General features: G+C 52.2%; 1 protein-coding gene across 2 annotated transcripts in view; it reads left to right on the top strand.

The window, feature by feature from the left end:
* Nucleotides 1-25,180, top strand: part of VAV1 (vav guanine nucleotide exchange factor 1) — a 48,884-nt gene extending 23,704 nt beyond the window's left edge. The window contains exons 2-27 of one of the 2 annotated variants that reach the window (XM_016145510.2): nucleotides 2,529-2,645; nucleotides 3,141-3,199; nucleotides 3,323-3,391; nucleotides 3,512-3,620; nucleotides 3,722-3,817; nucleotides 4,730-4,798; nucleotides 4,970-5,073; nucleotides 5,656-5,755; nucleotides 6,417-6,512; nucleotides 6,754-6,822; nucleotides 7,011-7,097; nucleotides 7,194-7,279; nucleotides 7,548-7,680; nucleotides 7,983-8,092; nucleotides 10,127-10,228; nucleotides 10,470-10,567; nucleotides 10,650-10,672; nucleotides 10,850-10,895; nucleotides 13,076-13,212; nucleotides 13,599-13,664; nucleotides 15,003-15,034; nucleotides 19,061-19,177; nucleotides 20,848-20,935; nucleotides 22,782-22,896; nucleotides 24,178-24,329; nucleotides 24,871-25,180. In XM_016145510.2, coding sequence (XP_016000996.2) covers nucleotides 2,529-2,645; nucleotides 3,141-3,199; nucleotides 3,323-3,391; nucleotides 3,512-3,620; nucleotides 3,722-3,817; nucleotides 4,730-4,798; nucleotides 4,970-5,073; nucleotides 5,656-5,755; nucleotides 6,417-6,512; nucleotides 6,754-6,822; nucleotides 7,011-7,097; nucleotides 7,194-7,279; nucleotides 7,548-7,680; nucleotides 7,983-8,092; nucleotides 10,127-10,228; nucleotides 10,470-10,567; nucleotides 10,650-10,672; nucleotides 10,850-10,895; nucleotides 13,076-13,212; nucleotides 13,599-13,664; nucleotides 15,003-15,034; nucleotides 19,061-19,177; nucleotides 20,848-20,935; nucleotides 22,782-22,896; nucleotides 24,178-24,329; nucleotides 24,871-24,924 — 2,334 coding nt within the window. In that variant the 3' untranslated portion in view covers nucleotides 24,925-25,180. The remainder of the gene's footprint in view (nucleotides 1-2,528; nucleotides 2,646-3,140; nucleotides 3,200-3,322; nucleotides 3,392-3,511; nucleotides 3,621-3,721; nucleotides 3,818-4,729; nucleotides 4,799-4,969; nucleotides 5,074-5,655; nucleotides 5,756-6,416; nucleotides 6,513-6,753; nucleotides 6,823-7,010; nucleotides 7,098-7,193; nucleotides 7,280-7,547; nucleotides 7,681-7,982; nucleotides 8,093-10,126; nucleotides 10,229-10,469; nucleotides 10,568-10,649; nucleotides 10,673-10,849; nucleotides 10,896-13,075; nucleotides 13,213-13,598; nucleotides 13,665-15,002; nucleotides 15,035-19,060; nucleotides 19,178-20,847; nucleotides 20,936-22,781; nucleotides 22,897-24,177; nucleotides 24,330-24,870) is intronic. The other variant, XM_016145519.2, reaches the window with a different exon arrangement.
* The last annotated feature ends 374 nt before the right edge of the window (nucleotides 25,181-25,554 follow it).

The raw sequence follows: 25,554 nt of genomic DNA, 5'->3' as shown, positions 1-25,554 counted from the left end.
TCCATTTTGTTTTAGGGGAGCTGACCCCTTTCAGTATTTTCTGTAGTGCAGGCCTCGTAGTGGAGAATTCCCTGAAATTTTGTATGTTTGGAAAGGTCTTAATTTCTCCTTCATATCTACAGGAGAGCTTAGTTGGATATGTTATTTTAGGCTGGTAGTTCCTTTCACTTAATAGTTTCAATATTGAATTCCACTTTTTTCTGGCTTATAAGGAGGTCTGTGCTGAGACGTCTGATGATAATCTAATGGGTTTTCCTTTATAAGTTACCGTTTTCTTCTCCTTGCCTACCCTGAGTATTCTGTGTTTTCGTTGATTTTTGATAACTTTAATACAATGTGGCCTAGTGAAGGCCTTTTTGGGTTGAGATAATTGGGTGTTCTGTTGACTTCTTGAATTCCAAGCTCCAGCTCATTCCTTAGGTTTGGGAAATTCTTGTCCACTATTTGTCTGAAAATGCTTTCTAGTCCCTGCTCCTTTTCCTTGCCTTCAATAATGTCCATTATTCTTATGTTTCCTCTCCTGATGGTATCAGCTAGTTCTTGAATTTCTCTTTCATTATTTTTCATTCTTCAGTTTCTCTCTTCTTTCTGATTTATTTTTAGATTTCTGTCTTCGATATTACTGATCCTTTCCTCCATTCGGTCGACTCTATTTCCCAAGCTTGCTATTTCATTTTTCAACTCTTGCAGTGTTTTTTTTTTTTTTTAATCTCCAGAAGATCTATTCTGTTCTTTTTGAGGGTTTCGATGTCTTTGCTAGACAACTCATTCTGCTCATCACGTTTCTGCAATTTCTGAAATTGTCGATATGACTCGTTTCAGAACTCACTGAGTTTTTTCAGAAGTACCAACCTGAATTCTCTGTCGTTTAGATTGCATATTTCCATGTCTATAAGCTTATTTTCTGGAGATTTTTCTCTTTCTTTCTGAGATGCCTTGTCACCTTGGTTGTTCATGGTGTTTAATGAACTATTTCTCTACCTGTATTAATGGAAGTGTATTCTGCTTTTTTGTTTTTTGTTTTTTTTCCCCAGAGAGAAGATTTATTATATAAAGGTCTCTCTTTAGCCTGTTGCAAAGAAGGTGCTTTTCTTCTGGTTTCCAGTAGGTAGCATCTAAGCTCTTGGATCTCTGCTTTACATAAAGCCTTAATAATGGTTTTTTTTTTCTTATAGATGTTTAATCTTGTTCACTACTCTTAGTCTTAGTCCCTGTTAATATTAGGGACAGAGTCGGCAGCATTCGTTCAGATTCCCCTGGGGCTCCGCGGTGATGGGTCTCGGAGGGTATGGGGGGAGGGGCCCTTTGGGTTGGGGGTTGGGGCTGCAGCTCAGTCTCAGTTTTGCAACCACTGTTGTTTCTCTGCTGTCCCGGTTTCTCTGCTTTCTGCCCTGATGACTGGGCCCCGCCGCCATCTGCATGGAGCTCACAGCTGTCCCAGGCAGGGGTGTTCAGGGAACTCGCAGTACCTTCTCCTCTCCTTCCCCTTCTACAGGGAGCTCCGGCTGGAACCCGGTGTTCTGACCTGTGGTAGCTCTTATGCGCAGATCCCACGCTTAGATGTGCTGGTGTGCAGTTTGGGTGCTTTTTGTTGAGTTTTAGATGTTTAGCTTATTGTCATTTCAAAGGGAGAGATCTGGGGACGTCTCTCACTCCACCATGTTTCTTCAAAACCCGGTGTTTTTTTTTAATCCTTTGACATTTAATCTGTTTGTGTTTTATATTTGAATACACTGCATTTGAAAAAGTATATTTGAATGCACTTTTTCTGCGCAACATATAATTGGGTCTCTCCTTTTCTAGTCTGAATATCTCTGCTTTTTAAGTAGTATTAAATACTATTTAGACTATATTTGGTATATGTATTGATATAATTGGGTTTAAATGGTCATCTTCCTATTTATTTTCCATTTTTTGCATCTTTTCCATTCTTTCCTTTTTCTTCCCTCTTTTGGAAAAAAAATATATTTATCACTGTAACCATTTGCGGGTAGGCAATTCAGCAGCATTAAGTATATCACAACATTGTGTAACCATTACTTCTAAATCCCAGACTTTCTCATCATCCCAAAGTGAAACTCTGTCCCCGTTAAACGCGGACTCCCCATCTCCTCCCTACCCATTCCGCTTTTTGCCTCTCTATATTTGCCTGTTCTAGAGACCTTGTATAGGTGGAATCATGCAATGTTTGTCCTTCTGTGTCTGGCTTATGTCCCTGAGCATAATGTGTTCAACGTTCAACCATGTTCACCATTCCTTTTTGATGGCTGAGTAATATTCCATCGTATGTTTATATCGCCTTGGTTATCGGTAAATGGGTAACTTTACGTTATATGAATTTTACCTCAGTAAAAAAAAATGAGGGGTGCAGCTTGATCTTCATCAGAAGAAGGTACGGTTCGCTGAGAAGAGGGGGGCCCTGCCTTCTTAATGCCCTTCTACGCCAGTCTCTCGGTCAGACTGCCTGGGGCTCAGCCTCTCCCCTGTCTCATTATGTTTCCAGCTCTAATTTCTACCTGTCTCCACAGTTCCTGTGCCTTAAGAATATCCGCACCTTCTTGTCTACCTGCTGTGAGAAGTTTGGCCTCAAGCGCAGCGAGCTCTTTGAGGCCTTCGACCTCTTCGATGTGCAGGATTTTGGGAAGGTGAGCTGTGGCTGAGCTGTCTGTGAGCTGGGCACATAAAGCCCAAAGGTTGGATTTCAGTTCACGTCCACGAACGTCTGCACTGGGCAAGCCAAGGGTTATCAAGGGAAGGACAGAGGGCCACACCCGGTCGGACACCAGATGCAAATAGCCAGGCTTAGGACAGCCAGAACTGGGTTTGAGTCCCTGCTCTACCACTTGGTGTGTGACCTCCGATACGTGGCCATGCCTTCCTGAGCCCTTGAGAATATCATCTCGTCCTCCCTGAGTGGTTACGAGGGTTAGATAGAACCATGGGAGCAAACGATGGGTGCTCAGTTGCGGGGATGCTGGCATGCTGGCGTGGGATGGGAAGGTGAAGACATCCTGAATTGGGCTCCCAGGAGCACAGGATCTGACCTCGGAGTCCAGCCTCAGCTGCTCAAAGTCCGTGGCTGTGTTCTGGCGTGGGGGTGGGCGAGGGGCTTGCCGAGCAAAGTGCGACCCTCCTCACAGGTCATCTACACTCTGTCTGCTCTGTCCTGGACCCCGATTGCCCAGAACAAGGGGATCATGTGAGTAACCACGGAGGCAACAGTTTCGGGCTGGTCTGGACCCCCCCTCTCCCCTTCCTGGGAGCCCCCTTCCCCACTGTACCCCCAGGCCTCTGGCTCAACCCATCCTGTCACCCCCCCCAGGCCCTTCCCCACTGAGGAGGAGAGTGTGGGCGATGAAGACATCTACAGTGGACTGTCCGACCAGATCGAGTGAGTGTCTGGGACCATGGCCCTTCTCTGGCTGTTCCGAGAGGGACATGGCCCTGTCCTGGGGGGCCTGAGGGGTACCTGGCCGGGAGGCTGCGGCGGCCCTGACTCAATGTCCCACAGTGACACAGTGGAGGAGGATGAGGACCTGTACGACTGCGTGGACAATGACGAGGCGGAGGGCGATGAGATCTACGAGGACCTCATGCGCACAGAGCCGGTGCCCATGCCGGTGCGTGGGGACGAAGGGCGGGGCTTAGGCAGGTGCACGCGCGGGAGGTGGGGGGTGCAGCCCCAGGCTCCCCAACACTGGCCTCTCCCCTCTGCGCTCAGCCCAAGATGACAGAGTATGACAAGAGGTGCTGCTGCCTGCGAGAGATCCAGCAAACGGAGGAGAAGTACACGGACACGCTAGGCTCCATCCAACAGGTGCGATGTCGCCGCCTCGCCACTGCCAGGCGTGTGCGCGGGACCAGCGGGCAGGTGCCCGCGCACCTGTCCGGCCGCCTCGGGGGCCACGCTCAGAGGCCCCATCTGTCCGCATTGCCTTGTGTGTCTTCGTCTCTCTCGGTCTTTATGTTTCTGCCCTTCCCCCACCTCCCCGTCTTGTCCGTCTCTACGTCTCTCCCTCTGCGTGTCTGTTTGTTCCTGTCGGAATCTTTTGTATCCTGGTCCGTCTGTCTCTGTTGTTGCCTCGGACCATTTTCTCTCTTTCCTTTGGCCATCGCTTTTTGAATAGCTTTACTGACATTTAGTTTATCCTATACACTTCACACATGTAGTGTATCCAGTCCGCTGGCTTTCGGTATACGCACAGAGTTGTGCAGCCATCACCACCATTTAATTCTAGAACATTTCGTCACTCCCCCAGAGAAACCCCGTGTCCCTTGTCCATCGCCCCCTAAACCCCCATTCTCTCCCAGGCCCTGGCAACCAATAATCTCTTTTGCATCTGTTCTGGACATGCCACACACATGGGGTCACGCACCGGACGGCCTTTCGTGTTTCTGGTTTCTCTCGCTGACCTTCGTGTGTTCAAGGTCCGTCCACGTTGTAGTCAATGTTAGTGCTTTGCTTCTGTTCATGGCTGAGTAATATTCCACTGCCTGGATGGACGACCTTTCGTGCTGCCGTTCATCCACTGACATCCACGTGGGTCGTCTCCACGCTTTGGCTGCTGCGAGGAACGGCCACGCGCAGGTTTTCGTCCTCCATCTCTCGTTCTCTGCCCGTCTTTGCTTCCTTGTCTCTGGCTCTGCGTCCTTGTCCCCCGTCTCTGCGGGACCGGGTGGGAGGGAGGGGTCTCACCTCCCCCCCCCCACCTCTCTTCTTTCTCCGCAGCACTTCATGAAGCCCCTGCAGCGGTTCCTCAAACCTGAAGACATAGAGATGATCTTCATCAACATCGAGGTGAGCAGGCCCATCCCCAGCCCTCCTGGGCCTCTGTTCAGTGGGGACCATCTCCTGGCCTCAGCGGTCCCTGGATCGTGGAGGCGGGGGTCGGGTGACATGGGCCGGTAGATGACCCTTTCTCCCGAGCCTCGGGTTCTGACCCCAGCCCTCACCCCTCCCTTCAACTAGGACCTGCTTCGTGTGCACACTCACTTTCTAAAGGAGATGAAGGAGGCCCTGGCCACCCCCAGTGGGCCCACCCTCTACCAGGTCTTCATCAAGTACAAGGAGAGGTGAGACCCAGTTGGCAAGTCTGGACCCCTGAAGGTCACCCTCCCCGGCCCGGGCTGGGCCTTTGGGAGACCTTGACCCCAGAGGCCACTGAACAAGGAGAGTTTTTCCCTCTTTGCTTCTGGGCAAGGGGCTACCCGTCTCTGGTTCAATCCCTAGCTTTTCCTCTTGTGAGCTATGTGGCTCTGGAGAGTCACTTAACCTTTCTGTGCTTCTGCTTCCGTATCTATAAAATCGGCATGGTACAGGAACGTACCTCCTGGGGTTGTGGCGAGGACCAAATAAACTGATGCCTAAGGTGCTTAGCACAGGGCCCGGTGCACCGTTAGGTGCTCAGTAAGTATTCGTTAAATGAATATTGGGCAGAGACGATATGCTAAGTGCTAAGAGCCCCTTATGCATTATCTCATTTAATGCTATAATAATCACAGGTGGGAGGTGCTGTTATGCCCATTTTATACATGGGGAGATGTGGTATCAACCGGTTGGGAAGCAGTGGGCCAGGCCTGGCGCCCAGATCTGTCTGACCTGGGTATCGGCTGCCATTACCTGGCCGGCCACTGCTGCCGGTCCTCTTCCCGCAGGTTCCTCGTCTATGGCCGCTACTGTAGCCAAGTGGAGTCGGCCAGCAAGCACCTGGACCGCGTGGCCAGTGCCCGGGAGGACGTGCAGATGAAGCTAGAGGTAGGGGTCAGGCCCCATCTGGGGGGCTTTCCCACTCCTTCCCGCGTCCTGGGGACCACGGGGAGGACACTGAGTTGCTGGCATTGCTTTCTGCAGCAGCCCAGCCAGGGGTCCTGGGGGGGGGGAGGTACTGGAGCAGGAGGGAGAGGACGGAAGCCCTGAGCCCTGATCCCAGCCGAACCCTGACTCTGGCTGAACCCCGATGCCAGGCTGAGGTCTGAACCCTAAATTGAACTCCGACTCCAAACTGAACCCCAGGCCTGGCTGAGCCCCAGCCCTGACTGTGCACCGAATCGGGCTGAGCTCCAAATTCATATTGAGTCCCCATCCTGGACCAAAGCCCAGCCTGGACCTGTGTGTCTGGTGGAGGCAGACGGGGCAGAGACAATGAGTGATGTGTGCGCTCTACCTCTGGCTTCTGTCCGCACAGTGGGGACACCCCCAGACCTGCCCTCCCCCTCTCCCGCCTCACTCAGCTGCCGCGTGCTGGACCCCCACCCCAGACAGCCTTCGGGCTGGGTCATTGACCACCCCTCGCCCCACGGTGTTCCTGGCATTCCTTTTTCCTTGTTTCTTCGGGGAGATAAGAGGCTTCCGGCTCTGGAAAGATCCACACCTGCCTCTGTCTCATCTCGTTTACCTGGTTCTCTGATCCCCCCAGGAATGTTCCCAGCGAGCAAACAACGGGAGGTTCACCTTGCGGGACCTGCTGATGGTGCCCATGCAGCGCGTGCTCAAGTACCACCTCCTTCTCCAGGTGCCCGAGTCGGGGCTCTGGGGGGCGGGGGCGGGGTGGTTGCGCAGATGGTGGGCGTGGCGCATCCACCTCCCCGTGTCCCGGGAGGGAGTGCCCGTGGGGGTCGCCGGCACCTTCTGGGAGGGGTCCCTGGGGCCTAGCTTCCGGGTGAGTGGGGGCTCTGGGCTAGGCTTGTTTGCAAGGCCCCCGGGGAGGACAGGACAGGACAGGCCTGGCTGACGCGCGTCTCTGGGTCGCACAGGAGTTGGTGAAACACACGCAGGACGCGATGGAGAAGGAGAACCTGCGGCTGGCCCTGGACGCCATGAGGGTGAGGGGTCACGCCCGGGGTGGGGGATGGGCGCACGGTCACGCCGTGGGCAAGCGCGCCCCCGCGGCGCAGTGACACACCTGTCTGCAGCACCCCCCTTGCGCACAGGGGCACGCTGTGGGCACCCTCCGTATGCCCCCTGGGCTGGGTGAGGTACCCAGACTGACTGACCCCCGTCCCGCCGCCAGGACTTGGCTCAGTGCGTGAACGAGGTCAAGCGGGACAACGAGACCCTGCGGCAGATCACCAACTTCCAGCTGTCCATCGAGAACCTGGTGAGCGGGCCGGGCGGGCCAGGGGCGTGGCCACAGGGGCGGGGGTTTCCTCTCCTCCTCGGCGGCCCCTCGCCAGCCCTGCTTTCCGCCGCCCAGGACCAGTCTCTGGCCCACTACGGCCGGCCCAAGATCGACGGCGAGCTCAAGATCACCACGGTGGAGCGGCGCTCGAAGATGGACCGGTGAGCGGGTGTGCGCGGGGCGGGCCGCGGCTTCCAGACGCGCAGGTGGGCGGAGCCAACAGGGATCTGGGGCGGAGCCTGGGCAGGGGCGGGGCCGAGCCCTCAGATGGGCAGGTAGGCATGGCCAAGTTGGCTGCAGAGGGGGAGAAGGGCTGGAGTCCTAGGGGGACAGAAGGGTGAGGCCAGGAAGGTGGAAGGGAGCAGGCAGAGAGCTGGCGGGGCCTGGCGGGAGGAGCCAGACCGAGGCGCCTGACCCGGCCGCTCCCAGGTACGCCTTCCTGCTGGACAAAGCGCTGCTCATCTGCAAGCGCCGAGGGGACTCCTACGACCTCAAAGACTTTATCAACCTGCACAGCTTCCAGGTTCGGGACGACTCTTCTGGAGAGCGCGACAACAAGAAGGTGGGGTTGAGGCCAGACGCGGAGACTCCATGGCCGGGGAGCCCCAGTGGCCGAGACACCCCGCTTAGCCTTTGAGATGCCCGTGTGTGTGTGTGTGGGGGGGGCTCGGATGTGAGTGTTTACGTACGTGTGTGAGAATTTAGATTTGTGGGTGCGTCGTTGGTTCTCCTGAGCAGCCCTTTGCAGGGAGGGGTACATGCGTCGTTCTCCTTGGGGACGCCGGGGTGGGGGCGTTCCTGGCCTGTGGCTTTGCTCCTTGCAGGGCTGTGGGAGGCTTCATTCTGAACCCCGCTTCTCTGCAGTGGACTCACATGTTTCTCCTGATCGAGGACCAAGGTGCTCAGGGCTATGAGCTGTTCTTCAAGACGCGAGAACTGAAGAAGAAGTGGATGGAGCAGTTCGAGATGGCCATGTGAGACCCCCCTCTCCTTCTCCCCTTCCGTCCTCAGAGGACGCTGACGAGTGCGAGCGGGGCTGAGCTCCAGTCCCACCTCTGCTCTGACGCTCAGTCCAGGGGACCACTCTGAACTTCAGGGCCGTCGTCTGGGAAGTGGGAGGGACAGGCTCAGGCCGCCTGTGTCTCCAGAATGCCAAGGCTCTGCGGAGCTGTGGTCGCCCGCCTAGCATCCCTCCTGCCCACTCCTCTTTTTCCTTTTTCCCCTTAAGGCGAAATTCACATAGCCACACATTAGCCGCTTAAAAGTGGCATCCGGTGGCACTGAGCACATCACGATGTTTTATACCACCCGTAGTTCCGAAACACCCTCATCCCCCCAGAAGGAGACCTGCACCCACGAACAGTCACTCCCCATTTCCCTCCACCCCCCCCCCACAACCGTGAATCCGCTTTCTTCGTCTCCATCCATGTTCATAGCAGCACTATTTAAAAAAATATATTATTTTTCGATTAGAGTTGACATTCAAGATTCTTTCAAATTAGTTTCAGGTGTGCAGCGTAGTGATTAAAGATTTAGGTAATGTACAAAGCGATCCCCCCGGTTAGTGCCCACTGGACGCCATGCGTAGTCATTACGACATCGCTGGCTGTATTCCCGGTGCTGCCCTTCACACCCCCGTGGCTATTTTGTGACTACCAGTGTGTACTTCTTAATCCCTTCACTCTGTCTCCCAGCCCCCCCAAGCCCCACCCATCCGGCGACCATTAGATTGTTCTCTGTGTCCGCGAGTCTGTTTCTGTTTTGTTTATTGATTAATTTTGTCCTTTAGACTCCACATAGAAGTAAGATCGCATGGTATTTGTCTTTCTCTGTCTGACTTATTTCACTTAGCATAATACCCTCTAGGTCTATCTATGTTGCAAATGGTAAGATTTCATTTTTCTATTTATTTTATTTTATTTTTTTAGCATTTATTTTTCCGCTTCCCTCCTCCCGGATTTCATTTTTTATGGCTGAGTAATATTCCATCACACACACACACACACACACACATACACACACACACACACACACCCCATAACTTTTTTTTCTCGTCTATCGATGGGCATTTAGGTTGCTTCTGTATCTTAGCTATTGTAAATAGTGCTGCAGTGAACATAAGGTGCATGTATCTTTTTAAATGAGTGTTTTAGGGTTTTTTTTTTTTTTTTGATAAATACCCAGAAGTGGAATTGCTGGGCCATGTGGTAGTTCTATTTTTAATTTTTTTTGAGGAATCTCCATACTATTTTCTAGAGCAGCTGCACCAATTTGCAATCCCGCCAACAGTGCACGAGGGTTCCCTTTTCTCCACATCCTTGCCAACACCTGCTGTTTTTCGATTTATCGATGAAAGCCATTCTGACAGGTGTGAGGTGATACCTCACTGTGGTTTTAATTTGTATTTCTCTGATGGTTCGTGATCTTGAGCATCTTTTTATATGTCTGTTGGCCATCTGTATGCCCTCTTTGGAGAAATGTCTATTCAGGTCCTCTCTCCATTTTTTTTTTTTTTAAATTGGATTTTTATTTTTATTTTTTTTGGTGTGAGTTCTTTATAAATTTTGGATATTAACCCCTTATTGGTGAATATCTTCTCCCGTTCAGTAGACAGTTTCCTTGCCTGTGCAAAATCTTTTCAGTCTGATGTTTGTTTTTTCTTTCCTTTCCCTTGCCCAAGGAGATATATTTGAAAAAATATTACTCAGAGCAATGTCAGAGAGTTTCTTGCCTATGTTTTCTTCTAGGAGTTTTATGATTTCATGGGTCTTATATTTAAGTCTTTGATCCATTTTGAATACAGCAGCACCATTCACAGTGGCTAAAAAGTGGCAACAACCCAAATGTCCATCAGTGGACAAATGGATACACACATAGCCACTCAAGGAAGTGTTATTCAGCCATAAGAAGGAAGTACTGATACATCCAAACCGCCCCATGCATTGATACCTTGTTTCTTTTTATGGCTGAATCCCATTCCATTGCATGGAACCATCTTCCCTCCCCAGCTCGAACATCTACCCTGAGAATGCCGCTGCCAATGGGCATGACTTCCAGATGTTCTCCTTTGAGGAGACCACGTCCTGCAAGGCTTGCCAGATGCTGCTGAGGTGGGAGTCTGGGAAGATGGGCCTGGGCCCTGGGTTTGGTCAGCTCTTTCTCTTAAAAGGGGCTCCTCCAGCCGTCAGTCCCCCATTTGGGAGGCGGGAGGCTCTCCTTCGGTGTTCAGCTTCTCCATCTCTCTGATGCTCTAAAGGGAACCTAAGGGGGTGCCCTTCATGTTGTTGGCAAAATGATTGGCCGCGTTTGTGAACATTGCTGACTCTACTTTATCTCCTCCCCGCATCCCAGAGGCACCTTCTATCAGGGCTATCGCTGTCATCGGTGCCGGGCACCTGCACACAAGGAGTGTCTGGGGAGGGTCCCTCCCTGTGGCCGCCATGGGCAAGGTACTGATGAGAGAGAGGGCAGAGGTGGTCTCGGTTCTGAGTGCGGCATTTCCCATTCTAACTTTTCTTTTTCGTCTCATAGATTTTTCTGGAACTATGAAGAAGGTAAGACCCCATTCTCCTTTCTGTACCTGGAAAATCATGAGGAGTGATGAGGGGGGGGCGGCTCAGAAGACCCCCCGGTGGGCTTGGCTCTTAAAGTGCCGAGTGCTCAGATCGGGGCTGAGGAGACCCCGGGGTGGGGACAGTTGGCCATGCTGACTTTCTTGGCTCTCCCTCCAGGACAGGCTGCATCGCCGGGCTCAGGACAAAAAAAGAAATGAACTGGGTGAGTCAGCAGGGGGCGCTGTGTGGGGCAGGGGAGAATCTGGTCTTTGTTTCCGCCGTTCTGGCCCAGGGACCGATTTCAACAGGTATATTAATGACCACGTAACGAGCTGTTTGAAAAGCGTTCGTTCCAGTTCTAGACACCCGAAAGGGATTGAAGAATAACGAATTCAGATTCTTTGCCTGCTTCGCTCCCGCCTCTTGGAGGGGATCCATGAACACCTCCGGCGGTTCCCGTCCCGGCTCCTGCTGGTTCTGCATCACGAAACCGTGTCCTAGTACCGTGATTCCGGCACGGTCTCCTCCCCGAACTGAGCGGGAGCGACAGTGTGGCCAAGTCAGAATTTCTCTTCAGCCCAATGGCGGGGTCGGGGGAAGGGCTAGATTCAGTCACAGGTCAACAGTTTTTGTGACGTCGCTGCAGGGATGGGCAACTTTTATTCAGCAGCTATTGTATAAACCATTTGGGGGCAAATGACAGCTAAAACTGCCGCGCCACTTGCCCTCCGAGACCCCCAGGCCGGCCACGGGGACAGATTCTGCTCCAGGCGTGACAGTCGTGCAGGGTGAATTCCAAGGCTTTCCGGCCTGAGAATGGGGAACCTGATGACTCTGCGCCTTCAGGGAAGGCTTCTCAGAGGAGGAGGCACTTAGGTGGACACTGGAGGGAGGAGGAAGAGTCGAGGGCGGAGGGGGGGCAGGTATGTTCCAGGCAGAGGGGACAAAGGCCAGGAGGCTGGGGAGCAAGACGCTGCCAAGGACGTGGAAACAGTTGGCCGCGGCCGAGAGAAACAGCCCTGCGTTAACAGTCGCACAGAGTCAGCGGAAAGACTCAGTTTATTTACGTATCTATACGTATCTATAGATCGATTTAGGTAGAGATATTTCAGCTTTATTTGCAATGGTCAAAAATGAGAAACAACTCAGATGTTCTCAACGGGAGATATATATATATACACATATGTAATATTTCTATATAACATACTTTATATGAAAATGTATATATCAGCTTCATTTGTCAAAATCTAGAAACAATGCAAGTGTCTTCAATAGAAGGAAATATATACAACATTTATATATAGACTATGAACATATAAAAATCAGCTTTATTTGTTACAAATGTATATGTCATCTTTATTTGTCAAAAAACCCCAGAAATAACCCAAAGGTCCTCAATAGGAGCAACTATATATGCGTGTGTATATGTATGTGTATGTATCCATTATATATGCACACATATATGTCCTGTATATATGCTTATATGCATCGTACATATGGATACACATACGCTTATACACATCCAGCATATATATATATACTTCTTATTGAGATAGGAAATACCTATCGTAGGGTGTCTTCAGTGACCAAACCTTAACCGTGGGCTCGACGAATTTCTGCCCACGTAACCAACACTCGGCTCAAGGTATAGACCATTTCTGTTCACTGTAGACTGAAGTTCATTTAAATCGCCCTGAAGATCCTTTCACTAAGGTGTCACGCCTGGCACCTTTCGCGTGCTCGCCGGCCCGTGGCTGTAGCACACAGATCGCTGGACGTTTCCGTGACCACGGCCGGTGTGCGGGCCAGGGCCGGTGCTCACTCGCTCCGCCAGCCCGCGCCCGCCTTTCCCCCCAGGGCAAACCTCTGTCCGACTCCGTCACGAGAGGTCGGCTTTTCCTGTCCTCGAACTTCCTGAGAGTGAAACCCCTGCAGCATGCGCTCTTGCCGCATCGGCCTCCTTTATCCAGCACGCGCTGGCGAGATCCTCCGATGCGCTCGCTGGTGGCGGTGGCTCGTTCCTTCCCGTCACTGTGTTGTATTCTGTCGTACGACTGAGTACCTGGCGCCCGTGTATCCGTTGTATTGGGGACGTTGGGTTTGTTGCCAGTCTTGGCCGCCGTGGGTTCGGCGGCTGTGAACGTTCTTGCCTGTGACTTCCGGTGGATGTGTGTTTTTGTTTCTCTCGAAAAATTGCTGGATCGTAAGGTGGACATCTAGTTAGGAGCTCCCGCCGGACGGTTTTCCAAAATGGATCCCCGCCAGCGACAGAGGAGAGTCCCAGATGCTCCCTGTCCTGGCCGTCACGTGGAATCGTCAGTCTCTTTAATTTTGGCCGTCCTGGTGGGCGGCGAGACCCAGGGTTGGAACTCGCACTGTGCTACGGTCCGTCTTGCCTTCCAGGGCTGCCCAAGATGGAGGTGTGCCAGGAGTACTATGGGCTTCCCCCGCCCCCCGGAGCCTTTGGCCCTTTCCTGCGGCTCAGCCCTGGAGATATCGTGGAGCTCACCAAGGCCGAGGCCGAGCAGAACTGGTGGGAGGTACAGGCTGGGGCCGTCAGGGTGCTGGAGAAGCACCCGAGCGTGGGTTCATGGGCGTAGGTGGCTCGGGAGAGTGGGGTCATGGCCCCGCGGGACTCTGGCAAGGGAAGGCTTGTCTGGAGGAGGCCCCTAGGGAGGGCGGTGTAGGTAGAGATGTCTGGGGCTGGCCTGGTCCTTCCAAACTGTCATCTCCCCAGGAAGTTGATCCTGGTTGGCACCTCTTTAGACCATCCAGGCCACAGAGATAGAGATGGACAGGGAGAACGGCCAATGAGTGGAGAGATGGATACACACACACACACACACACACACACACACACACACACACACACACACGTGGCTGCCTGTAACCTCTCTGTCCATGTTTTTCCCTCCTGGCTTTTTAGGGCAGGAACACGGCTACCAATGAAGTTGGCTGGTTTCCTTGTAACAGGGTCAAGCCCTACGTGCACGTGAGTTCTCTGAGTCTGGACGGACCGGGGGCCAGAAGGTCCACAGGGGACTCCCGCCGGGGCAGGCGGGCTCGGGGAGACAGCCCCGAGAGAGTGACGGGGCTGCGCATTATGGCAAGGGGTTCTCAAGCTCAAGGTGCTGCTGACCGCCCGCTGTGCCCGTGAAACCCTCCCTCCCTCAGCCTCCGGCTCCCAACATCTACTTCCGGCCCCTCTGACTCTGGCTCGTCTGGGGGCCTCGTGTGACGGGGATCACACGGTGTCTCGTGTCCCTCCTCCTTCACGGAGCACGACGTCCTCAAGGTTCATCCGTGTAGTCGTGGGGATTGGAATCGCCTTCCTCTTAAGACCGAACGCTATTCCCGTCGTCTCGACGGGCCACCCTGGGTTCGTTCACCATCGGTTGGTCGGTCGGTAGACCCTGGTCGCTTCCGCCCTTTGGCTATCGTGACTAATGCCGCTGTGACCTGGGTGTGAACGTGGGTGTGCAGATATCGGAGTCCCTGCGTTCAATGCCTCTGGGTATGTGCCCAGAAGAGGAATTGCCTGCTCATATGGTAATTCTGTTTCTTGTTTTTCATTTTGAGGAAGTGCCGTCTGTTTTTATAGAGGCCGCACCAGTTTACATTCCTTCCGGTGATGCGGTGCCGGCTCCAATTTCTCCACACCCTCGCCCGCACTTCCTTTCTTCCTTTCTTTCCCTTTCTTCCTCCTTCCCTCCCTCCTTCCTTCTTTCCTTTTTCTCTTCTTTCTCGTCTCTCCCCTCACCCCTCTCCCTCTCTTTCCTTTCCGCCCTCTCTCTCTTTGTCGCCATCCTGATGGGTCTGAAGTGCTAGAAATGTACCTTTTCATATTTATTTAGATCAGGGACTGGCAAACTTTTTCCGTAGATAGACAGTAAACGTTTTCAGCTTTGCGGGCAAGATACTCTTTTGTGACTGCTCAACTCTGCCACAGTAGTGCCAAAGCAGCCGTCGGTGATCCGTAAATGAGGGACAGGACCTCGTTCCGATAAAACTAAATTTATGGACCCTGACATATGAATTTCATATCATCTTCTTATGCCAAGAAATATTGGTCTTTTTTTTTTTGGTCGGCCATTAAAAAATGTAAAAACAAATGGCTGGACGACCCCTGATTTGTTTGATATTTGGGGACCAGTCTCTCCCATCAGATTCTGGGACAGTATTCCCAGTGGACGGCGTGGTACTTGGCACATGATTGACATGCAGTAAATGGTAGTGGGGTGAATGAATGGATGAACAAATGAGGTGCCCCGCGGTCTGTTGCCAAGCTGTGCCCTTTGCTCCAAGTTTCAGTCTCTGTCTGTGTCCCCAGGGCCCCCCTCAGGACCTGTCCGTTCACCTCTGGTAAGTACCACCACCTCTATTACTTTCGGTTTGAGGCTCTTTGGGGTGCGGAGCGGGGTGGGTGCCTGGGCCGGGCATGGGAGGGGCCTCCAAGCCAATCCGTTATTCATTCTTTGAACCCTGGACGTTGAGGGCCGGGTCCAGGCTCATGATGGGGGCTGCTGAGGAGAGAGCGGACAAAGGAGGGCCCCCGACTTTTGGAGATTATGGTCTCACTGGCAGGAAAATGATGGTAGCGGTGGTAATTGTTTCCCCATTTTTTTTTTTTTTTTTGAGCACCTACTGCGTATAGAGCATCGAGGGGTGGAGGTTTACAGTGTCGCTTCCGGAAGCCCACTGACCTGGGTTCATAGCCTGACTCCGACATTTCCTAGCTGTGCGACCTTGCGCTAGTAACTCAGTTTCTCTGCGCTTCAGCCTTCCTCTCCGGAAATGGATTAATACCAATATTTACGTCGTAGGGTTATCATGAGGCTTCGCAGTGAGCACTTGACTCTCTGTTCTCATTACCACGAGCCATTATCACATTTCATCAATTCTGAAATGCATCTTTCCTCCCCGCACGTTTTAACATCTCTCTTGGAGTCTCAGTCGTCCACCTAATTTTATGGGTAGTAACTTTTATCGTGTAATGGCCCCATGAAAGAACGGTGCATTTTACGACGGTCGGCATCTCAGACGTGATGTCACACATAAGAACGGTCTTATGGCCAGTTGTCGGCACTCGAAGTAGGGCTCTTCGGAGGCCCCTTTTGGCAAAGGAGGAAACTGAGGCTCAGAGAGCGGAAGCGGGTTGTCCGATGTTACACCGTGAGGAGGCGGTGGGGACGGGGTTCTGGCCTGTTGCCCCGACTCCACGGCCTGACATCTTTGCCTCTCGAAGGTCATGGCACAGTGGGCTGACCGACACCCCCGTGTCCGCGTGGGAGATGCTTCCACGGCATTATTGCCTCTTGTCAGAAATCTTCCGTTGTGGTGGGTGGGTTTATCACCCTCCTTTTTATTAGAGGAAATGGAGGCTCGGAGTGCCAAAATCAGTTCCCGAAGTGGCAGAGCAGCAGCTCAGCGGCAGAGACAGGGCTGGAGCTGCGGTCGTGGTGGGCCGTGTGCGCCCTGCCCTCCCCTGCTGGGAAGTGGCCGCCAGGGCCGGAAGCGGGGGGAGGAGAGCGAGGCACTCGCTGTGTGTGCAGACTTGAAGGGGGCCCCCAAACACTCGGGCATGGAGGTCCATGACATTTTAACGAAATGTTTAAGAAAATCGAAAGCAAGCCAGCAATAATATATTGAGCAGACTATCAAAATTGTAACTAGAGATCAGGTACGACAAGGCTGGGAGTAGGAACAAGTGAATTGTGCTGAACCAGGCAAGTGCAGAACCGGATCTGGTCTTCGTTTAAAATTTTGACGTTTCGTTCATCGTAAAGTTTCTTTTGCATTCGTTTTTTAAATTGAAGTGAAAGTCACACACATAAATGATTTAAAGAGGAATTTGTATTAATATTTACATTTATATTACATATTTACATTTACATATAACATATAATTAATTATCTGAAATTAATATATATTTATGTTGTATGTTTATATCTGGAGCATATATTCATATTAACATATATCGTCTATAATTATATGTTATCCATAATTAACTTCTTTATGTTATATACTCACATTTAAAGCATAAATATATTTATATTCACATTTACATATTATCTATGTTATTTGTTACGTATTTACATTTACGGCATAAACATATTTATGTATCATCTATAATTATGGATTGTCTGTAATTAATGTGTATTATTTATGCTATGTATTTAAATTTGTGGCATACATTCACACTTATATGTCACCTATAATTACATATTATCTATAATTCCTATACACTATATATGTTTACGGCATCAATATATTCATAGCCACAGTTATATTCAGTGGCATTTAGTACATTCATAATAATGTGTATCCATCACCTCTGCCTTGCTCCAAAACACTCTCAACACCCGCAAAAGAAACCCCGTCCCCATTAGCAGGCACCCCCATCCCTCCCCCGCCCCTGACGACCAGGAATCCACTTCCTGTCTCTGCGGACGGTTCCTCTTCCTCTTGATGGCCTCCCGCGTCTGGCTTCAGTCGCTGAGCGCTGTGTTTTTAAGGTTCGTCCCGTTGTAGCGAGTGCCAACACTTCCTTCCTTCTTATGACTGCTTTTGGATTTTTAAAACGATCGCGTTAAAATTTAACTACTTATTTATTATTTATCTTGATGACCGAGGGTTTTGAAAAGCGTCCCCCCCCCCCCAAATTTGATACCGAAGGCTAGCGCCTCACCCTCCTCACCCCGTTTCTGTCCTGGCGACCGCGGAGCTGGGCAAACAGTGGACGCGGTAAATGCCGATTCAGGGATACCGAATTCCAGAGTAAGAGAAAAAAAATAACTTCTGTACTCACACTCTCAATCCTTCTGAAGCCAGATGCGTGGGATTTTTCCTCACACTGAACATTTATCCGGCTCTGAAATCAGCCGGGTGTCCTCTGACTCCGTTTGGTTCCGACACCGTCTGACAGCAGGCAGGTAGCAGCGTCAGACCCCGCAGGTGAAGGGCTCAGTCCCACAGGACTGCCCCCTACTTCAGATGCCAGCCACAGGTCTGGGCCTCTGGTACTTCCGCTCTGACCCACTCCGCGTGGGGGGTTCCTGCACCCCCTCCTCAGGTCGGGTAATTTGCTAACTGACTCTCAGGACTCAGAAAAACAATTTGCTCACTGGGTCCCCAGTTTCTTATGAAAGGATGTCACTCAGGGACAGCCGGATGGAAGAGGAGTGGTGGGCTCTCCAGGCCCACCACCCTCACTAACTCTCCACCAGCACGAGCTCTCCAAACCCCTTCCCTTAGGCTCTCCCCCCCCCCCCCAACTAGAGGCACCATTATGCAGGCCTGATTGACAAATCATTGGCCATTAGTGATTAACTCAACGTCAGGACTCTCCCCTCCCTGGAGGTGGGACAGTGGGCTGAAAGTTCCAGTCCTCTAATCACGTGGTGGTCCCTCTGGCCGCCAGGACCACTGACCGGGGCTGTCCAGAAGCCCCCAGGCATCTCATTAGCATACAAAAAGAGGCGCATTCCTTTGGGGGATCCTAAAGGTTTTAGGAGCTATGTGCCCGGAAATGGGAGCAGAGATCACATGGATCGTGTCTTTTTGTTACGTCAGGCAGTCCATGTGTCGAGCCTTGCATGGGACTTAGAAGTCGGGTTTTCACCGCCCACTTCTGGACTCTGGCCACCGGCTCCTCAGGGTGTCGTCAGCAGCTGGGCATGGGTGCCAACTCAATGCGCACGGGAATCCCCAATTCGGGGTGAAGAGGGCTTTAGTGCAGATGGCTCCATAGTGTTAGGGTCGAGTCATGCAGCAACAGGGCCGGGGGGGCAGCCTGGAGGTGGGGGGCCCTCTTCGGGCCAGACAGCTCTGCTGTGTGTGGGAGCCTCAGGTGTTTAAGCACCCCAGGAACCGGAGTGGAGGCGCTCAGACAGACAGAAGTCCCCTTCCCTGGTCCCTGATTGGTCTGCCCTCATGCACATGAGGACTCCGCATCCTCACAGGTCCTAAAGGCACTGTCCCGATTGGGCGGAATGGAGCCGCTCTGATGGGTTGGTGAAGTCGCGGGTAAACTACGATTCCAGGACCCCTGTTGCAACTGGCAGGCGCGCGGCGTAGGCAGACGGTTAGGCAGGCGGTTAGGTAGGCGGTTAGGCAGGCGGTTCGGTGCAGGCTTCTCTCTAAGCGCAGTTTGCCCCGTGTGGCAACGGCTGCTCGGCTCTGCTTTTAAAGTCAAGCCCAGGGAGGAGGAGCCTTCTTGGTAGGTTATCTTCCCTCTCAGGGCAGTGTCTAAGGGCTGTCGGACCCAGGCTGTCACCAACTTAAAAAAAAAAAAAAATCACAATGGTTGGAAGAAAGAGTGGCCTCCACGTCGCCGAGTGGGGGCCCGGGTGCGGGGACTCTGTGGACCTCCTTGATGTGTCTCGGCAGGTACGCTGGCCCCATGGAGCGTGCCGGAGCCGAGAGCATCCTCACCAACCGCTCAGACGGGACGTTCCTGGTGCGGCAGAGGGTGAAGGATGCCGCGGAGTTCGCCATCAGCATTAAGTAACTCGTCCCTCCCTGACTCGCCTCCCCTTGTGACCCGGGTGCCGCCTGGGAGGAAGGGGCTGTGGTCGCACCAAAGAGCCAGGCTTCCGAGGGAGGCTCCAGAAGGCAGAAGGAAGAGACAGGATGTCGTCCGAACCCACGTCTTGCAGACCGTCTCGTGCTTGCGTGTGCCCAGTGCAGCTTCTCGCTGGCGGCGGCTCGTCCTTGCCTTGCTGGCTCCCTAGTTTTGCCTGGCGTTCGTAAGCGGGCCTCCCCTCGCGGGGGTCATTTGCTGCCCGGCTGTGCAGAGATTTGGCATGCGTTGCTGTCGAATTCGTCAACGGGTTAATTCTTTAGTTTCTCAGACTACACAGGTGGTTTAAATCCAAACCCCTGAATAGTGGGATGGGGGGAAAAAAAAAAGGGAACAAACCTTGCTCAGAGAGTCGGGAGGCCGCTGGGGAAGTGGGGCCTCTGCACATCTGCACCCCAGTTCTCAGAGCTGCTGTGTAAGCTGCTGACCTGTTGCTGAAGTCAGCTCAAGGCCGAGGGGGGCACAGGCTTCCTGAACCACCACGGCTGCGTGGACATCTGTGGACTTGACCTCTGTGGACTTGACCCCCTCCTTGAAGTTTTCACCCCCCTCCTTTGCATACGGACCTCGGCAAGTCCTGTTACCCTAGCCGGCATCCCTTCCTTGGCGGGAAAGAACGCTTTGTGGCTTTCGCCTTTCTTCGCTCTCTCTGGAGCGCGAAGTTTGCTTGCTTCCTGAATGTGTGTCTCTGGGACTGCCGCCCTTCTGCTCGAACGAATGCCTTTCATTCTTCATTACGGCCTACACCCCTCCTTGTTTGACACCCCAAACCTACGTGAGGGCAGGCCGAGGTTACGAATGTGCAAGGGTGACTTTCCCGGTTTGGGGCTGAGACAGACAGACACCCCCTCTGTGCTGCCGGCTGGCATTTCCTGGCCCACCTCCTCTCCCGAAGGCAGCGGTGGGGGGGGGGCCTCAGGCCAACTCTCCGCCCTACGGGGACCTAGCAACTCCTTTTGTGTTTCTGTGATCATCCAGACATATGCATCTTAGTTCCTAAGATTAGGACACTCCTTAGGGTAACAGTTCATGCTGACTGCTTGGTTTTCAGTTTGGTCCTCATTTTTGACCTCTGGGAATTTCCCTTCCTTTTTTGAGAACTCAGCTCTCTCTTTTTTTTTTTTTTTTCTCAGCATTTTAGGGGTTTTCTGTTGAAGGAGGGTGTGCGGGTTATATTTAGTTCTCCATATTGCCGGAAGTGACTGTCTCTCCCATGTCTTTACTCTTCTGTGGTCTGACCCTGGTGGAAGTATAGATCGCGTCCTGTTCTAGAACATCGCTTTTGTTTCAAGGTCTCTCTGACTTATCGACAGCCCTGTGAGTCCAGCAGGCGACTCCCCGTATCTTAGGAAGACAAAAAGACAGAGGAAGAGGAGGAAATATGAGGCTTAGAGCAGTAAAAGCCCCGGGGCGGGCGGCTTGGGGGAGCAGGAGGCAGCTTCAGCCCTTGGGCTCCCATGGTTGCCCCCTCCTCGTCGGAGTCAAGATTGCTTCTTCCATGGTCAAGGGTGTATCCTGGGGCTGAGGATGGGGCTGGGTCCCCAGCCTCCAGGCCCAGTGACCATCTGGCCCTCTGTCTCTCTCACTGCTTCAGGTATAATGTTGAGGTCAAGCACATTAAAATCATGACAGCGGAAGGACTGTACCGGATTACAGAGAAGAAGGCTTTCCGGGGACTGGTGGTAAGGGCCACTCTCCCCCTAACTCCAGCCTCCCAGGGACTCCCTCCAAGGGTACTTGGGAGTAACTGGCCTCACACTCAATCCCCTAATGATCGATGATGACGACGATGATGATGATCAATAACCGCGGCGAGCATTTACAAAGCACGTATCGAGTGTCAGATACGTTACAGATAGACTCCAGTTAATGCCCTCGACTCACTCTCTGAGTTCCCATTTTACAGATGGGTGAAACTGAGGTGCAGTCCTTATCTAGTATTGCAGAAGAGCAGAGCCCCTGCTGCTGTCAGCCGTCGAGACTTATCTCCGCCCCATCTGTTTAATAATCGTTTGGCGGAGAAGTCACATGCCTTTCACGCCGTCTGCTTCTATTTGGCGCCCTGTAATTTCGGATCGTCTTTTAGACACTTGAAGGCCATTGCTCTAGGTCTGTGAATTCTTGCAATCAAGAAAATCTAGAATCTTGCACATATTAGCATCCTTTTGGGGGGGCGTCTCAGGTTTCACTTGATCCTCACAGCGATTCTTAATTCCCCAGAGGTTAGGGACTGTTAATTTACTCCATAAATATTTTTTCTTCCCCACACTTTTTATTCTGAAAAATTTCCCCCTTATACCCATTTTTTTTTTTTATTTCTGAAGAATTTCTGAAAAGTTACTGGAAGAGTCTAATGCACATTTGTAAACATCTCACCTGTATTTATTAATGATTAATATTCTGTGTTTTTTTTTGTTTTCTCCCTCTACACACACACACACACACACACACATTTATTCTGCACTGCTTAGGAGTAGGTTGTAGGAATCAAGATCCTTCACTCGTCAATACTTTCGCATGAGTATTCAAAGAGCCCAGACAGTCTCAGTCCTCACTACAGTATCATTGTCATATTCAGGAAGTTGAACATTGATGCAGAATTGTCGTCTACTGTCCAGTCCGTTGTCCAAGCTCCTTGATTTTTCCTCCAGGATATAATCGGGGACTTCACATTGCATTTAGTTTTTATCTCCTTCGTCTCCCTTAGTTTGCAGTAGTTCTCCAGGTATTTATTTATTCGTTTGGTCTTTCGTAATATTGGCAATTTCGGAGTCTGGAACCGTAAAACCCAAACGTTTTGTTTTACAGAAAGTCCCTTTGTTATGACGTGCCTGGGTTGTTTCCTTATTATCAGAATCGGCTTGAGCATTTGTGAAAGAAACGTTCATAAATGCCACAAACCTGGGACTTGGATTCCGCTCAGTCGTGTTTCAGAAGCCGGCTCTTACCTGCTCTACTCAGCTACCTCCCCTGGGGCTGAGTTCTTGACCCATCCTTTTCTTAGCCGTAGGACCCCGGACAAGGAACTTGGCTTCTCTATGACCCAGTTTCTCCATTTATAAAATGGGAGACTCAGGAATGTATTCACCTCTCAGGATGACTAGGATATATTGACGATGTGCAAATATCACTCCGGCCAACACGTGTTAGGTGCTGAATAAATGGCATTTATTATTAATTATTATTGTAATGATTAATTATAAAAATAAGGCAGCTGGCACCCACAGGGGAGCTGATTTTGGTGTCCCGGTTATTTGGCGAGTTGATTATTCGGTAAATTTCTCGTGAGGTGGATTGGGTATTAGGAGAACTGGCTTTAGGCCAAGTGGTCTCTTTCCCATCGGATGGTCTTGGCTGTAGAGAAGGGGAATGAGCCTCCCACCATGGGGAGTATTCAGGAGCCACTTGCCAGGGAGGCCGGAAGCGGGGCCTGCTTCCCGCGAGGAAGCGGACGTGGCCCCTGCCAGGTCGGCCCCCGCGGGGGGCTGGCCCGCTGGGGTAACATCCGTTCTGCTCTGCCCCCTCCAGGAGCTGGTGGAGTTTTACCAGAAGAACTCCCTAAAGGATTGCTTCAAGTCTCTGGACACCACCCTGCAGTTTCCCTTCAAGGAGCCCGAGAGGAGAGCCATCAGCAAACCAGCAGGTAGGCGGCCTCGGGTGGGGGGCCTGCGGCGCCAGCTCTGTTTCCTCATGGGAGGAAGGTTCGGGGGTACCTTGGACGTGCCTTGCAGCGGGCATGCAGAGGCCAGACCCGGGAATCAGCGGGAGCCCCTCCCACTCCCGTGGGTCCCTTTGCTCTTGGCTGGGTTGCGTACTCATTTGCTTGCATGGAAGGCAGGACAGGGGCTACTTTTGTACCTGGGAAGACGAAGACACCAGGAACCAGAAGCGTCCTCACCTGTGCCTTGTGAGCCTATGTTTTTGTATCAATGGCGAGGATTAGTTAGCATCCACAGCCTTCTTCCAGAAAAAGGGGAGCCCTTTCGTGCACTCTTTAATTCCCCTTTCCTTTGCATCTCTCACCCACCGTATCTGTGGACATTATATAAAATTTTGGATATAGTTTGCTACGAAGTAAAATGATTACGACGTGTATTTTAAGAATCCTTTCTTAGCGGTTGCATTTAGCTTCCCGTCTACAGTGTCGGGAATTATTTGGACCATCTAGCTTTCTTGTTTTCCATGTTTTTCTTAACTTTTTAAATTCCTTATCGTGATTCGAATTTCAGTTTCCTGGCGTGCATTCTGAAGTACATTTTTCAGAAAAGTCGTACGGGTTGCAGGCTGTCTGAACTTTTTTGTCCAAAAAAATTTTTAAGAGAAGTTTAAAAAGTAATTATCATTAAACTGTTATATTATCGGAAAAGCAAAACCGATAGAACATCAGGACCCTATGACAAAAATTACGTCTATTCTCATCACCCAGTCGAATAAACGTTTCTGTCTGCACGTTACTAATTTGTCCTGGCGTATATATGGCTGTTTGTAGACATACTACGAATTAATTCTACATCCTGCAACATTGCTTAATATCGTACCATGAAATATTTTCCGTGTCTTTCTCTCCTGCTTATCTTTCCTCTCATTCCCTCTCTTCTTCAACCCTTGGTCCTTCTTAAAATAATATGTAACAGCGTGTAATAGTTTTTTTCCCCTCAATCTTTACTATAAATGTTCCAATCATTTCAACATTTGTAAGTGGTATTATATTTTAAATTTGATTGCTGGTTGGGCCGGAAGGATGATTCTGGGAGCGTGGCTGTGTCCCCTCAGAGCACGGGGCTCCCCACCCTGAACCAGGAAGCGTCGAGACCCTTCTGGGTCCCGGTGCCATCCTCTGAGAGCCGTGCCCTGGTGGCGCCCCCGGCGGGCGGACAGGCGGCCACTCCGGGTCTCCCGCCTCATTCCGGTCTCCCCTCCACAGCAGGAAGCACCAAGTACTTTGGCACAGCCAAAGTCCGCTACGACTTCTGCGCCCGGGATCGATCGGAGCTGAACCTCAAGGAGGGGGACATCGTCAAGATTCTCAACAAGAAGGGGCAACAGGGCTGGTGGCGAGGGGAGATCTATGGCCGGGTGAGTCGGGGCGGGGGCGGGGGGAGCTTGGCAGCCCAGGCGAGGCTGCTGGGCTGCGCTGGCCTCCGTAAGCTTGTCAACCGATGGTCGTTGGTGCCCGCGCAGTTCCAGCAGGAACCCCCAGTTTGGGGCGTGGTGAAGAAGGAAGGACCCTTCAGCCGGTGCCAACAGCTCAGCTGTGAGGACCGCTCACAGTGTTACCGCTCAGTTAGCGAGCAGCGTGGCCGTGAGGAGTCCCCGAGGCGAGGTGGCCCTGCTCCAGGCCAGCCCGCTTGGCCCGCTCAGCGCTGTTCTACCTTATTTTTTTTTTTTTAAATTAGTTTCAGGTGTACAGCACATTTGGTTAGACTTTTACGTAGTTTACGAAGCTGTAGCCTTGGATCCAGGGGGCTCCAGGAGCATTATGAGGCGCATGATTGCCGGGCAGTGGGTGTGGCAGGCGCGAAGGCCCTGCAGAAGGAGGGGACCTGTCGGGCGTGTGGAGGAGCAGTGGGCGGGACAGTGTGGCGGCTGCCCTGATGGCTTGCTTATCTTTTCCCAGGTCGGCTGGTTCCCCTCCAACTACGTGGAGGAGGATTATTCTGAATACTGCTGAGCTCTGGCGCGCTGGCAGAGAGACAAGATGCTGCAGGTGGTGAGCCCAGGAGGAGCCGGCTGCCGGGTCCGGGGCTGCGACAGGTCCCCGCGGGCCGGGACTCCGAGACGGACTGTGGAGGGCCAGCGTCCAGCCGGCGGGACTCCTGGGGCGGTGCCCGGCCACGGTTAATTTATGACACACTGGTTTCCTCTTGAGGCCCCTTGGGGAGGCAGGGCTCAAGGCAACTGCATTTAATAAAACGATGAGTGGAGGAGCCGGTGTGGTTCAGAAGGATCTGGAAGGGGAAGGTGGGAGTGGCTCCGGGACACGGATCCAGGCCCGCCCACCAGACCCCGCCTTCTGCACGCATCCCCTCCTCTGCCACGGGAAAGAAGACGTGAAGAAGGACGTGGACCCCTGGGGAGCAGGAAATAGTTTTATGCTCACAGGTCCCGGGTCGCCGAAATGGAGCTCGTTTGCTTTTCTGTGCTAGAACGTCATCGTTATGCGGAGCCTCCCCTAGTTCTGTTGTGTGGTGGATGCTTCCTCCCGGCTGAGTCTGGTGCCTGGAGCCGGTTCTCCCCCAGCTCATGCTGACGTTTCAGGGGCGTTGGCCCCGGGGTGCCGGGGAGACCGCGGGCACCTGCT

This window comes from Rousettus aegyptiacus, unplaced genomic scaffold (genome assembly GCF_014176215.1).
Source record: "Rousettus aegyptiacus isolate mRouAeg1 unplaced genomic scaffold, mRouAeg1.p scaffold_m13_p_16, whole genome shotgun sequence".
NCBI classification, from domain to species: Eukaryota; Metazoa; Chordata; class Mammalia; order Chiroptera; family Pteropodidae; genus Rousettus; species Rousettus aegyptiacus.
This window is presented reverse-complemented; position numbering and strand designations above follow the sequence as displayed.